This window comes from Oncorhynchus mykiss, chromosome 20 (assembly GCF_013265735.2).
Source record: "Oncorhynchus mykiss isolate Arlee chromosome 20, USDA_OmykA_1.1, whole genome shotgun sequence".
NCBI lineage: Eukaryota > Metazoa > Chordata > Actinopteri > Salmoniformes > Salmonidae > Oncorhynchus > Oncorhynchus mykiss.
Window position 1 is genome coordinate 13,719,778 of NC_048584.1, and position 15,380 is coordinate 13,735,157.

The 15,380-nt window shown below is 42.5% G+C and overlaps 1 protein-coding gene across 2 annotated transcripts in view; it reads right to left on the reverse strand.

The window, feature by feature from the left end:
• The window catches only part of LOC110499015 (glutamate receptor ionotropic, delta-1-like), a 424,887-nt gene that overhangs the window by 50,841 nt on the left and 358,666 nt on the right, over nt 1-15,380 (reverse strand). For both annotated transcript variants that reach the window (XM_036955858.1, XM_036955857.1), the window contains exons 8-11: nt 14,622-14,741; nt 1,562-1,663; nt 1,215-1,412; nt 707-1,043 (exon numbers count right to left, since the gene is read on the reverse strand). In XM_036955858.1, coding sequence (XP_036811753.1) covers nt 707-1,043; nt 1,215-1,412; nt 1,562-1,663; nt 14,622-14,741 — 757 coding nt within the window. The remainder of the gene's footprint in view (nt 1-706; nt 1,044-1,214; nt 1,413-1,561; nt 1,664-14,621; nt 14,742-15,380) is intronic.

Here is a 15,380-nt window from a genome sequence, read left to right on the forward strand (position 1 = left end):
AATTGCATAAGTTTACTTCATACCAATATGTTCGTAATTCAGTCAATCATAACTAAGAGTTTTCCACTCTGCGCTTTTTCTAGGCCCAAGGGCTTTCTCCTCGTCTCCTCGTCTCCTCACTCCGATGCTGCCCACCTCCGCCGCATTACTCTCAACACCAGTTTAAATCAATATACTGTTTTCTAGAAATCTCAATTTTTTTGGTGTTCGGGCTCATTTAATTTCTGTAATGATGTACCGGGCCTGGGTTCCTGGATTAACTCACCGGGCTTGAGTTGGACCGAGCTCAAATTTTCAGGTCCAATGAGAACTCTACTGTACAAATGTGTGTGATATGTATGAGGCAGCAACATAAGCTCAGAAACAGCTGTGTGGACTTTTTCATCGCATATGCAACTTTATGGATGGAATTGTAACGCATAGGATCACTTTCATTACCTAAATCGGCTTAGATGTTGATCCGTGCATTAGAAAGTAAAAGCATCTTATCATAAATAGTTCATAAAGTCACAGAATATTTTTTTATGAATCATGCATTTTTAAATGTTTCCCACGAATAACACATACAGTACAGGCACATGAACATTTATGTTTCCCATTAAATATTTGATGCGTACAAATTACATCATTCGTTTTCTACTATAAAATGGCCTATGTTGCCTTAGATAAAAGCTAAATGAGTATGTAGGAGAGTTGTTAGTCCTACCTTGCTGTACAAAGGCTCCATAGACTATCCAGATAGCACTGTACAGGGAGTTGGACGCCTGTGTGCCGGGCTGCTGGTGTGGCACTGGAGGATTCTGGGTCCTCAGTGACTGCATCTTGCTTAGCAGGAAGATGAGAACTCCCACCACGGGGATGGCTGCAGCGATACACCCCCACACGGCCAGGTCAAACGGAGCGAACAGTGAGAAGATGTTGATCTTCTCCTCTGGTTTCCTCAGCAGGATCCCCACAGAGTAGTCCATGTAGCGCTTACTGAAGTCCACCGCACTCTCCCGCTCTGGAGTGATGGTAATGGCTGACACGGCCAGGTCAGCTCTCTACGGGGACAGAAAGAGAAGAATGATAGCAAACATCCCCCGGTCAGTCAGGGACGAGTTGGGACTGAAACCATGTTGAAACTGTGTTGGTTAATGGTCTCCAATGGCATTCTTTTCCTTGGGGTAACGTGGCAGGTTGGAAGGTTACACGGGCCAAATAGAAAGCCTTACTTTGTTTATAAGCTCCCCGATCATTCCATTCCAGGAGCCATTAGGCAGCTGCGAGCCGTACTTGCTGTCGGCCACCTGGTAGATCTCGTACTTGAAGCCCAGGATCTTGGCCAAGGCGTCGAGCACGTCGATGGAGAAGCCTTTGTACCGCTTGGGCTGACCAAGGATGTTCTCAGCCACCATGACGAAGGGATCCTCCTATACCAAATCAAACACAATATCACATCAAAAAGGTTACATGAATTCAGGTGAATGTGCTGAATCAAATACTTATGTTTTTTGGCAGCAGTGTTCCACACATGCGGAACCCCATTGATCATGTTTGCAATTCACAAGTTGTTCCTTACCAGTAGTGTTACTACTTTGACCGTCACTCCTTGCATGCCGTTCTCAATGCGACTCTCCTTCAGGCTCCCATTCAGACCATGGACTGAGTCCCACGTAGCCAGCTAAGAGAGAGAAGAGAGAGACAGAGAGATCGAGACTTTCATAAATGTGTGTCGATAACAAGTGTTCAATTATGTTTTTCCCAGAAAAGAGAGCAATCTCTCCATGACCTAGTTCTATCTTTCAGGCTGTCAATCACACAGAATTACCCACCAAAATCCATCTCCACCAGACACCTTTTGATATGCCAACCAAAGAAAAGCTGATATTAAAGCCCCTTAAAGATTCCCCAGTAATTAATTTCGTAATATGAAAAGGGCATCGTCGACTACTAATTTAATCCATTTACATGTTTTTTGGAGGTGGCCAGTGAGTGATAGATAGATAGAAGGGGGGGGGGGGGGGGGGGGGAAACGGTTACCTTGGTAACAGCTGACTGAGGTAGAGCCATGCTAATGCACAGAGTTATAGTTAAAGAAGAAAAAAATCAACTAAATATATTTCCCTCTCTTGATCTACGCTAGAGTGTGTGTGTGTGTGTGTGTTTTTTTTATTTTTATTATACCTTTATTTAACCAGGTAGGCTAGTTGAGAACAAGTTCTCATTTGCAACTGCGACCTGGCCAAGATAAAGCATAGCAGTGTGAACAGACAACACAGAGTTACACATGGAGTAAACAATTAACAAGTCAATAACACAGTAGAAAAAAAAAGGGGGAGTCTATATACAATGTGTGCAAAAGGCATGAGGAGGTAGGCGAATAATTACAATTTTGCAGATTAACACTGGAGTGATAAATGATCAGATGGTCATGTACAGGTAGAGATATTGGTGTGCAAAAGAGAAGAAAAGTAAATAAATAAAAACAGTATGGGAATGAGGTAGGTGAAAATGGGTGGGCTATTTACCAATAGACTATGTACAGCTGCAGCGATCGGTTAGCTGCTCAGATAGCTGATGTTTGAAGTTGGTGAGGGAGATAAAAGTCTCCAACTTCAGCGATTTTTGCAGTTCGTTCCAGTCACAGGCAGCAGAGTACTGGAACGAAAGGCGGCCAAATGAGGTGTTGGCTTTAGGGATGATCAGTGAGATACACCTGCTGGAGCGAGTGCTACGGATGGGTGTTGCCATCGTGACCAGTGAACTGAGATAAGGCGGAGCTTTACCTAGCAAGGACTTGTAGATGACCTGGAGCCAGTGGGTCTGGCGACGAATATGTAGCGAGGGCCAGCCGACTAGAGCATACAAGTCGCAGTGGTGGGTGGTATAAGGTGCTTTAGTGACAAAACGGATGGCACTGTGATAGACTGCATCCAGTTTGCTGAGTAGAGTGTTGGAAGCCATTTTGTAGATGACATCGCCGAAGTCGAGGATCGGTAGGATAGTCAGTTTTACTAGGGTAAGCTTGGCGGCGTGAGTGAAGGAGGCTTTGTTGCGGAATAGAAAGCCGTGTGTGTGTGTGTGTGTGTGTGTGTGTGTGTGTGTCATGCAACCATGTTTGATCCTGGTGAGAAATCTGCTTTGCTCAGGTGGCCTATCGCAGTCCACCGTCAAGGCTGCTTCATTGATTACTTGATATGACATTTGTGTTTCTGACAGCAAGGCCAGACAAGTCCTCTGGCTGAAATCAAACACAAACAGAGAGGATTGGGCTCACTGGTCAAACCGTTCGGTCAGTTGAAACTGTACAGACCACCTCCATACGCTGGGTATACCAAACGTTAGGAACATCTTCCTGATATTGAGTTGGCACCTACTACCATACACCGTTCAAAGACACTTAAACCTTTTGACTTGCCAATCCACCCTCTGAACGGCACACGTGCACAATCCATCTCTCAATTGTCTCAAGGCTTAAAAATCATTCTTTAACCTGTCTCTTCCCCTTCATCTACACGGATTGAAGTGGATTAACAAGTGACATCAATAAGGGATCATAGCTTTCACCTGGATTCGCCTGGTCAGTCTATGTCATAGAAAGAGTAGAGTTCTAAAAGTTTTGTCCATTCAGTGTATGTGTGTCATGGATACCAGATCTTTTCATGGGTTACCTACAGTATAAAGAGGTCCATTCACGGGTTGTGCGTGCGTGCGTGTGTGCGTGCATGTGTCTGTTTGTATGCGCATGGGTGAATGCGTGTGTGACCCATCACCACAGCAATAACAGCTGATTAAACTCATATCATTTTATGAACAATTTCACACAATGATGTGACACACATTCAAAAATCAATAAACACAATCCAGCCCAATAAAACGGTTCACTTTCGTTTGAAAGAATGCTTACACATTTCGAAGATTAACCCTCAGATTTAATAACAGTTCATTTCCAATTTAATCTTCAGCCTAACGTCATTATTACGCTATTAAACGGACCACGTAGGATAATTGTTATTTACTTCCAAGCATAGAGGCATGCAGTACACAAACATAAACAAGCATAGGGCGATACAAACACATATACACTCAGTTATAAGCCCTACGCATGCAGTCACTCTACAGATGTTTACTGAACTACACCCAGTGTACAACACATTGACATCAATGACATAGGCTGACCAGAGGAATCCAGGTGAAAGCTATGATCCCTTGTCAATGTCACTTTAATCCACTTCAATCAGTGTAGATGATGGGGGGGATTTTTAAGCCTTGAAACAACTGAGACCTGGATTGTTGTTGTATGCCATTCAGATGGTGAATGGGCAAGGCAAAATATTTAAGTGCATTTTGAAGAGGTTACGGTAGTAGCTGCCAGGAACACAGGTTTGAGTCAAGAACTGCAACACTGCTGGGTTTTTCCCCGTGTGAATCACGAATTCTCCACCACCCAAAGGACATCCAGCCAACTTGACACAACTGTGTGCTGCACTGGAGTCAACATTGGCCAGTATTTCTGTGGAACACTTTCGACACATTGTAGAGTCCATGCCCCGACAAATTGAGGCTTTCTGAGGCCAAAAGAGGTGGCAACTCAATATTAGGAAGGTGTTCTTAATGTTTTGTACACTAAGTGTATATTACAGCACAATATATACAGTTTATTAGGTACACCACCCCGTTCACAAAAATGTATCGCTCCTACATATGTGGCCGTGGCCTGGCTTCTTAAATAAAGCAAGCAGACAGGCATCGAGGCATTCAGTTAGAATGGGCAAAACGAGTGACCTTAGCAACTTTGAGCGTGGTATGCTCATCGGTGCCAGGCGCAACGGATCCAGTACCTCAGAAACGGCTGCCCTCCTGGGCTTTTCACGTATGACTGTGTCTAGGGTTTACCTAAAATAGTGCGACAAACAAAAAACATCCAGTCAGCGGTAGTCCTTTGGGCAAAAACAGCTCGTTGATAAGAGAGGTCGAAGGAGAATGCCAAGAATTGTGCAAGGTAACAGGCAGGCCACAAGCAGAACGACATCTCGGAACGCACAACTCGTTGATCCTTGTCACGGATGGGAAGAATTCAGGCTGTTCTGGAGCTGAAGAGGGGTCCGACCTGGTACTAGATGGGTGTACCTAATAAACTGGCAGGTGAGTGTATATTACCATCAATTTCACCAGTTAGTGAAAATCTCACCATGGTAACCATCTTAAATGTAAAGGGTTCTATGCTTTCTTCATATACTAATGTACACCTTTTCAGCAGGATGAATGTGCCTGAGCTACTGTAGCCCCACAGGCATATAAAGAAAGGCTAACTTGGAAAACATTGCTTCCCTATGAGCAGCCTGAGCTCAGAGAGAAGACCATTATTCCGATGCAGATATTCTCAGCCGTCCTCTTGGTGATCTCTAAGTCATTAGGGATTTATGTACATTAAGGCCTGCAGCAGTACCAAACACCATGGAATTGTTAAAACCTTAAGATGTCGAAACTACTATGTCAAATAATGAAACTATAACCTACTACTGTACCTCTGTGATTATGATTATGATTAATTTCTTTCTTTAATTAATTGAAACAATTACTTTCCAAGCCAGAGGCACAGGGAAAAATGATACACTTTAAAAAGGCAGCTAATTTAGTGTATCACATTTTGAGTGATTCACTTTACAAATGTGTTATTGGCACTGTATGCCCTGCAGTCACATTACAAACTGCATATAACGTATTCATCAAAGGAAGCGAGTTTTCTTGAAGAACAAATACATGGATCTCAGTAAACAGAAAAAGCAAAACACCTATCGAAAATCATAGAGAAATCAGTGGCTCTGTAGCCTACTGCTTTAAACCCATGAATGACAGTCTCACAGCATAAAGTCAATATCTATTACAACCCCAGCCTCAAAGTCAGGCCTCAACCACAATGAAGGCCTCATAATAAAGGTAGTGAGGAAACAGCATAAATCATCCAATCAGATCGCATGGGTCACTTTTCAATGGAGTTTCATATATGGCTTTCATTGTGATCCGCCATGTTGAACTTCATAATCTATATCGACCCGGGTACATTTCAATCCTGCACATGAACGGACCATGGTTTCTGCCTCGGAAGGTAACTCAACTGTGATGTTGTGTCAAACTCTAGGGTCTCTAACAGCTGTTTCAACAGAAATCATGATGAACTCTGTGCACATAATGTAGAATCTCAGACATGTGCAAAGGACAGAAAATAATTTCATAATGTACCCTTATGTTTTAAGAGGAAAGTCAGTTCCGCTAGCTTTTCCAGTGCCAAATGCTTAGTGGGCAATGGTCACCATTAGCCCCTAGCATTGTACTTGACGCCACTGACTCTCAGTACGGCCATGATAGTACTCTTTCCTGTTCTACAGGAAGTCCCATATCCTCCTATTGTATGGGAGAACTCTGTTTTCTTTTTCATTTTCCTTTTAAAGGAATGGGGAAGTCCCACTACTCACATATACTCACATATTTTTTTGTTTGATTGGATAGGACAGAGGTCGAGAGGAAATATAAAGGAGAGTGTGCTAAATTAACAATGGGCTGGATTGGAACGCATGCTGATATGTGATCTGGAGGCAGTGGCTTAAGGCGTCCGCATGCTTCCAATCCGAAACAGTTCGGTAGAGTTTGTGCATGTATTATGACGACATTGTGAAGCGTTTCTTTGTTTTGGACTTCGATCAGGGTTGTTCGAGCGCACACATTTTTTTTTCTGGAGACAAACCGAAGTTCGGAGCCGAAGTCTACGCCCCTTCGTTGGTGATTGGTAAAAGTAGGGATTCTTCAATAAAGTCTTTGTTGTCATTTACTGAACTGAAGCATGCTGACGCCATTAGACTGCTACCCTAGTCCACAGGGAACCCTTTCTGATCAGCAGACAGGTCAGACATACAGCCCAGACAATCAATCAATCAAATGTATTTCTAAAGCCCTTTTTAAATCAGAAGTTGTCATAAATTACTTATAATGTGGCTAGGAAAAACTCCCTAGAAAGGCAGGAACCTAGGAAGAAACCTCGATAGGAACTAGGCTCTGAGGGATGGAAGCGCATCCTGCTCTCAAGGTGGACAGCTCAATGGTGGGTCTATGCATCGCCAAGCATGCGCTTCCATCCTTCTTCCCTTTGTAAAAATGTCAGGCCTCTCAGTCATCTGTGACGCTGCTTTGAGTGGGCGACGGAGCTAAATGCCCCGCTTGCCTCCACTTCACACCTGCTGTGCCCGTCCTTTAATACATGTCCTTTCACAGAAATGATCTAAAAACTGCTCGAGGCTGAGAGGATACTGGTGTGACTATCTGTCAGGATAGCTGAACCCCACGTCAATGTATCACACGCCCGCTGGCCAACTCTTCCCGGATGATCAAAATTACATTGAGGCTTTGATGGATTACTGCTATGACAGAGAAGATCGTCTGGATAAATGTGTATAACAATTTCATAAAACCAAAAGGGGAGTTAGGAATATATTTGGATTGTTAGAAGACAGAAAATCACTCGATTTTGAGTTAATAGTTCATGGAAATAGACAGGCTACGTAAGTGTTGGTCATACTGTGTTTGCTTACAAGAAACGAACCGGTAGTGAATGATTAAATGCTTCCCTTTAGCCATGTGGCAGCGCTGCTTAAGTTTGCATCATCAGGTCCAATGTGGCTCGACTCAGTCACGCTCTGAGTCTAGGCGGAAAGAGAAAAGCACAACCATTTAATTGATGTTCTCTTCCATCAATGTTTATGAACCCCCAGCCGTCTCTAGCAGTGTAGTCAGGCAGGGCACCTTCATTTCTAGCTATAGAAAGTATAGGCTTAAATGGAATATCAACTCTACTCTCCACTTCTTTGGAAAGCATACAGAAACCACTCTGAGAAGACAAAGAATATACTGTTGATGAAATGGTGTATTCGTGTTGAATCCACTCCTGTGTATTTCATTATTATGCTGTCTCTGATCTTTGAATCTCCCCCAGGAAGTTACATCTCTGGAGACAGTTCACAGAAAAGCATTGCCAACTAAGTGTAATTAGTGTGTGGCAAGAATTGAAATGATTAGAACGCTGGTGGTGCTTTGTTCATTTAAATGCAGGCGGGGGAGTAAAAATAACAATACCGCCACCGTCAATAGATGTGGCTTAGATGCGCTGTTTATTTTTCTCGAATTACCGCAGCACGAGTTATTGCAGATTCAAATGTATTAGAGATATTCAATATCACTTCTATTACAGTGAATTTAAACAAATTATCGGGCTCTCGTTTATTTTCAAAACTTTGCAGACCTAGCTCAACTCATCAAGAAATCACAAAATATTATTAGGGACTAACAAGTGAAAAGCAAAATCAACAATATCCCCATGTCATTCTTTTGCATATATTACTGAGGATTTCTGAACAGCAAATTGTTTTTTGTTAGAGATTTAAATGGTCACAAAAACCCTGCTTTTTCTTCTCCTTTGAAATGCACTCATTTCAGAACGACTTCTATTCAGTCAAATCCCATTATGTTCCAAATGACTGTCTGTGTAATTCAGCTCTGCTCCAGGAAAGAGATGCACATCAACCTGTATGTTTTGGTTGTCGGTGGGCAGAGCTACCACTGTAACAAGCCTATCAGGCTTCAGAGCCAGCAGGATCCCTGTAAATCTTATCAAAGCTGTGCTACAAGGCGATAAGCCCTTTTAATATTTGAAATAGCCCACTGATGGATCCCTATCTCCGTTTCTCCATTGAAAGACCACGAAGACACCTATGTACAGAGACCGTCTGACACACTTGTGCCTCCCATCACTTTCTCCCCCTCTCCTTTAACCCCAATCAAAAACGTTATCGCTGTGTCAAACCAACGGAGAGTACACCTCTCTGTCTGGTTGAGATCTAATCGACAGGCCTAGAACCACCGGTGGGATCCACTCTTGCTCTGTGACTGAGCCATGTTGTGTTGTACTATCTCTCCCAGTAGGGACTCACCACAATGCAGACAAAAGGCAACACCGACCTATCTGCTCCACACAGCTCTAGTACATCACACTGCATTGTACCTGCTAGCCTAGTCGCTTCAAAGCACGTAATTGTGTGATGTGAATGATACACGCAATACTTGACTCACACTGTTAGCCTACCAGTGACATCACGGCTTAATTTTTCAACAGATAAAAATTGTCTACCGTGCTCGGAGCATGCAAATTGGAGCACGGGAGGGTCGGTGTGTCAGTCCAAATCAAAGTATAGCTGGCTAGCTAGATCACAATTCACACATATCTGTCACACCCTGATCTGTTTCACCTGTCTTTGTGCTTGTCTTCACCCCCCCCCCTCCAGGTGTCACCAATCTTCCCCATTATCCCCGGTGTATGTGTTCTCTGTGTTCTCTGTCTGTTGCCAGTTCGTTGAGTTTGTCAAGCCTACCAGCGTTTCCCCTTGCTCATGTATTTTTCTAGTTCCTGTTTTCTAGTTTCCCCGGTTTTGACCATTCTGCCTGCCCTGACCCTGAGCCGGCCTGCCATTCTGTACCTTGTCACACCACCCTGGATTATTGACCTCTGCCTGCCCTGACCCCGAGACTGCCTGCCGTTCTGAACCTGATGGACTCTAATTACTGACCTCTGCCTGCCCTTGACCTGTTGTTTTGCCTGCCCCCTGTTCTAGTAATAAACTTGTGTTACTTCGACACTGTCTGCATCTGGGTCTTCTCCTGAAACGTGATAATATAGAGCTGATAATTGTGCAATTAAACGCTTGCTTTGTGTATACCTTATTTTGTCTCTATTGTCACCACTGTCCTGGCTGGAATAAGGTTCAGTGAATGGGGAGATGCAGCGTGAGGTAAAACAGTAGGGAGAGTGCAAGTGTTTCTCAAATGAAAGGTTTCATGCGTTCGCCACACTCTCCTCCTCACAACAACGTACTCAAGAGGACGTCCTCGGAGAATGCACTTGGAGCAAGAGAGTATGGAGCACGATAGTATCCATATTGAGAAACACCCATTGACTGCTAAATAGAATTGAAGAGTGATCTGATTCTCTGTCTTTTTTTCCGCTTCTAGTTTCCTACCCTCTATGCGCTTGGTTTTTCATTGCAGTTGTGCTAATCCTCGTACTGAATCATCGTTATTCTTCTGAATATATGGCTCAGGTTTTTTTTTAATCCGACTGTAATAAAGGGATAAGCATTATTGCAGGGAATAGAGAATGCGTTGGTAGTTAGTGTCATGACTTTAAAAGAAGATAACTTAGGCTAATTATTAGTGGTCAGCTCATTAACCCCTCTTCGTCTACTGCCCTGACGGCCTAGTCACAATCCCGAGAGGTTAATGACGGTGGGGAGAGAATGTTGGAGTGACGTTTCCATTTTTAGTACGGTCTTGCCAAGCTTGGGCCAAGTACTGGGGATTACTAAGCCTGGGGAAGCAGATGTAAACATGTACTGTTGTAAACAATGTGCATCATGACGCATCCTCTGTTCTAAGTCTTCTAATTCACGGTTAACACTTACAGGGGCTTTCACCTACCTTCCTTCCTCCACTCAACTGTGGTGAGCTTGAACTTTAACACTTGGGGCTTAATGCTGGGGATTAGTAAGCAAACACATGTACAAATCATTAGGAACACCTTTCCATGACATAGACTGACCAGGAGAATCCAGGGTGAAAGCTAGGATCCCTTATTGACGTTGCTTGTTAAATCCACTTCAATCAGTGTAGTTGAAAGGGAGGAGACAGGTTAAATAATGATTTTTAAGCCTTGAGACAATTCAGAGGGTGAATTGGCAGGACAATTTAAGTGCCTTCGAATGGGGCATGGCAGTAGGTGCCAGGCACACTAGTTTGAGTGTGTCATGAACTGCGCAACAGTTTCCCGTGTGTATCAAGTTATGGTCCAGCACCCAAAGGACATCGAGCCAACTTGACACAACTGTGGGATGCATTGGAGCCAGCATCCCTGTAAAACGATTTCTACACCTTTTAGCCCACGACCCGATGAGTTGAGGCTGTTCTGAGGTGCAAAAGGGGGTGCAACTCAATATCAGGAAGGTTTTCCTAATGACTTGTACACTCAGTGTATGTGTATGTGTGAATACATATTGGTGTAAACAACATGCATCATAACGTATCATATATTTGAATAATGGTTCGTATTACGCAAATACAGAGGTTTTGGGTGTTTATTTACACTCAACGACAATAGTGCCGAGCTCAAAGCCTGAAACGTTATAATGCAGGGTGAAAGAGGATATAAAATAAAACTGGTAGCAAAGCGAGAAATGTCAACCCTGTTTGGGATGCATTGAAAGGGAGAGAAGTCAACAGACAGAAATAGGGACTTCACATCTCAATCTCCATTTAGGTCTAATCTATGGAGACGTTTCATCGGAGCGAAGCGTTTGCTTTGTGAAAAATAGCCTGTTAGAGGCGCCGACAGGTACAGATGGAGATGGAGATTTAGATAAAGAGAATGTGAAAAATCAAAGATGAGCAAAATATTAAGAATCCAAACAGACATTTTCAGCTTGGAACATGTAACACAACATTAAAAACCTCTCAGTATATGTAACCACTTGGTCACGGGTTTATACCATTGTGTGTTTACAGCTCCACACTTCTAAGGTTACGTGACGGATGTCAAACAACAGACATAGGACTATTAGAATCCATACCAGAGGCAGGATTAAGTTAGCTAAATATATTCATCTCTTCTCAGGGGGTAATAGCCTAGTTTGTTGGAAAGTGGTGGAGACCGGCCCAGTAATAATGAACAACAACAGGACTGAGTGCACTTGACGTGCCATTAGCTGTCCTTTCCTTTCAATACAAGTAATACATGTCCATGGGATGAAGGGGAGCCACAGCAAAACATTTTGTGTGTGTGTGTGTGTGTGTGTGTGTGTGTGTGTGTGTGTGTGTGTGTGTGTGTGTGTGTGTGTGTGTGTGTGTGTGTGTGTGTGTGTGTGTGTGTGTGTGTGTGTGTGTGTGTGTGTGTGTGTGTGTGTGTGTGTGTGTGTGTGTGTGTGTGTGTGTGTGGCTTTGGGCCCATGGACCCTAATGGCCATAATGTAATACACTGGGTTCATAATTCAAGTTGGAATGCCGGGTGATTAAATCTTCATTACCACAGGTCTGACTCATTCCACTTCCATGTCATTTATTTGACTTTATTTGAATGTCACAAAATAACAAATATATAAAGAAGAAAAGCACTTGAAACCAGGCTATTTACTAGACACAGTACTCTTCAACACTTCCCCCTTAACAATTCAAAGACGAATCGCCGTTGGGCAATGGCTGACATTTCTCCCAGTCATGGAGCATGGCCTTGTTATTTGGGGGGTCATATGGAGACGTTTACATCTGACAGGCATCCCTCCTTTTAGTTATGGCTGTCCTCTCCTGAGCAAGCGCCAGTGAAGGCATCTCAGAATAAGAGTGTAACCGCATAATACACTCTAGTCAGGAGACACAGAGGAGTCTCCCCAATGGGACAGAGGAGCAGACAGCGTCTGTGTCTCAATTAATACTCTATTCCCAAATGAGTGTACTTCTTTTGACTAGACACACAGAGGGTTCTGAATAGGACCCTTGTCGAAAATAATGCCCTATATGGGGAATATAGGGTATTATTTGAGAGACAGTGTGTGCTTCTCCGGCCATATACAGTGTGAGCTGTGTTGACAGTGACCCTGTTGCTGCTTGTCCTACAGTTGTCATTACAGGATGATTGACACTGTACTGACTGGCGTTTGATCAGAAAAAAGCACAGTACTACATTAGCTGAAATAATGTGTGCAATAGAAATGCAATAATGGCACAGCAGTATAGGAGTATGTTAATATATGAGAGGCTACACATTGGTGTGTTTATGTCTTAAAGTCCCAGTGCAGTCAAAAAAACAGATTTTCCTGTGTTTATATACACTGAGTGTGCAAAAATTTAGGAACACTAATATTGAGTGTCAAGATCTCCTACACTGCTGGGTTTTTCACGCTCAACAGTTTCCCATGTTTATCAAGAATGGTCCACCACCCAAAGGACATCCAGCCAACTTGACACAACTGTGGGAAGCATTGGAGTCAACATGGGCCAGCATCCCTGTGGAATGCTTTCAACACCTTGTAGAGTCCATGCCACAATGAAATGAAGCTGTTCTGAGGGCAAAAAGGGGGGTGCAATTCAATATTAGGAAGGTGTTCCTAATGTTTCTATACTCATATAACGTTATGCATTATGTTATTTCTATTTTTGTTAAGAAAAACACATCTTAGCATATGACAATCAGTGGTGTAAAGTACTTAAGTAAAAACACTTTCAAGTACTACTTAATACATTTTTTGGGGTGTCTGTACTTTACTATTTATATTTTCAAAAACTTTTACTTCAATACATTCCTAAGGAAAATAATGTACTTTTTACTCCATATATTTTCCCTGACACCCAAAAGTACTCGTTACATTTTGAATGCTTAGCAGGACAGAAACATTTTCACATTTTCACACTTATCAACAGATCATCCCATGTCATGCTTACTGCCTCTGATCTGGTGGACTCATTAAACACACATTTTTTTATTTTTTAAATGATGTCGAAGTGTTGTAGTGTGCCCCTGGCTATCCACAATTTTAAAACTAAAATACAATTGTGCCGTTTTGGTTTGCTTCTTATAAGCAATTTCAAATGTTTTATACTTTTGATTCTTAAGTATATTTTGCAATTACATTTACTTTGATACTTAAGTGTATTTCAAATCAAATACATTGACGTTTACTCAAGTAGAATTTTGCTGGGTGTCACGTGTGCTCCCTCTCCGGCCTCTAGGTCACCAGGCTGCTCGTTATGGCGCCCACCTGTCGCCATCGTTACGCGCACCTGCGCGTCATCAGACTCACCAGGACTCCATCACTTCCCTGATTACCTTCCCTATATATGTCACTCCCTTTGGTTCCTTCCCCAGGCGTTATTGTTTCTGTTCCTGTATCATGTCTGTGCGTTCGTGTTTCTTATTTTGTATAAGGTTGTATTTATTTATTAAAACACTCACTCCCTGAACTTGCTTCCCGACTCTCAGCAAACATCGTTACACTGGGTGACTTTCACTTTTACTTGAGTCATTTTCTGTTAAGGTGTCTTTACTATTACTCAAATAAGACAATTGGGTATTTTTTTTTCCACCACCGACGACAATTTGCATTATACAACACATTATATATATATATAATTTTTTTTCTTCCATCAATGTAGAAATAACCTAGATATTGTAGAGTATATTACATTTCTCAGTACAATTTAAAGAGACAACCAACAGTATCCTGGCAGATTGTGTATGCTTTGCCTCAAGGACTGCACCATGTTCCACAGGGTTTCCACACTCCAATTTATGTGTGCTAAGAAACCCAACCCAAGACACCTCAGAAATCGCTGCCAGCAATTTATGGGCCATAACCTCCTCTGTTTTAAAGAAATGGTTTACCGACTACTTTGTAGAGGCTTGCTGTGCTGCAATACCACTGGGTAGTACCACAGAGGTCCGTAGCTTCAGAACTGCGCAGAGGAGAACAAACTCAAAAACATCTGTCAGACTTAAAGACATCTTGAGCCAAAGGAGGAATGCACACCAGTAGCGGAATCATCATACTCACCCTTTTCACGTCTTTTCCAAACGTCTCACTGAAGCTGGTGCCCAGAATTTCAAACTGAACATGAGAATTGGATCCATTCGCTTTGAAATCCATTGTTCCTGTGAGACCTGTGATATGTCCCTGTGAGGAGAGAGAGAGGGAGGCAGAAAGAGAGAGATAATATCGTTTCAATTCCTAGAGTGAGGTCTCAGTGTCATGACAAGACCAACTGTCAAATCAAATGTGATTGGTCACATACACATGGTTAGCAGATGTTAATGTGAGTGTAGTGAAATGCTTGTGCATCTAGATCCGACAGTGCAGTAATATATAAAAAGTAATCTAACAATTCCCCAACAACTACCTAATACACACATCTAAAGGGAGGAATAATAATATCTACAGTTGAAGTCAACTGGAAGTTTACATACACTTAGGTTGGAGTCATTGAAACTAGTTTTCAACCACTTCACCAATTTCTTGTTAACAAACTATAGTTTTGGCAAGTCATTTAGGACATCTACTTTATGCATGACACAAGTCATTTTTTGGGTCGGCTTCTGGGATTAGATCCACTGTCCTGGGTGGTGGTCTGAACAAAGTATCCGCTTCGGGAAAGTCGTATTCCTGGTCGTAATGTTGGTAAGTTGACGTCATTTTTATATCCAATAGTTCTTCCTGGCTGTATGAAATAACACTTAAGATTTTCTGAGCTAACAATGTAAGAAATAATACATTAAAAAAACTAAATACTGCATAGTTTCCAAAGGAATCGAAGAA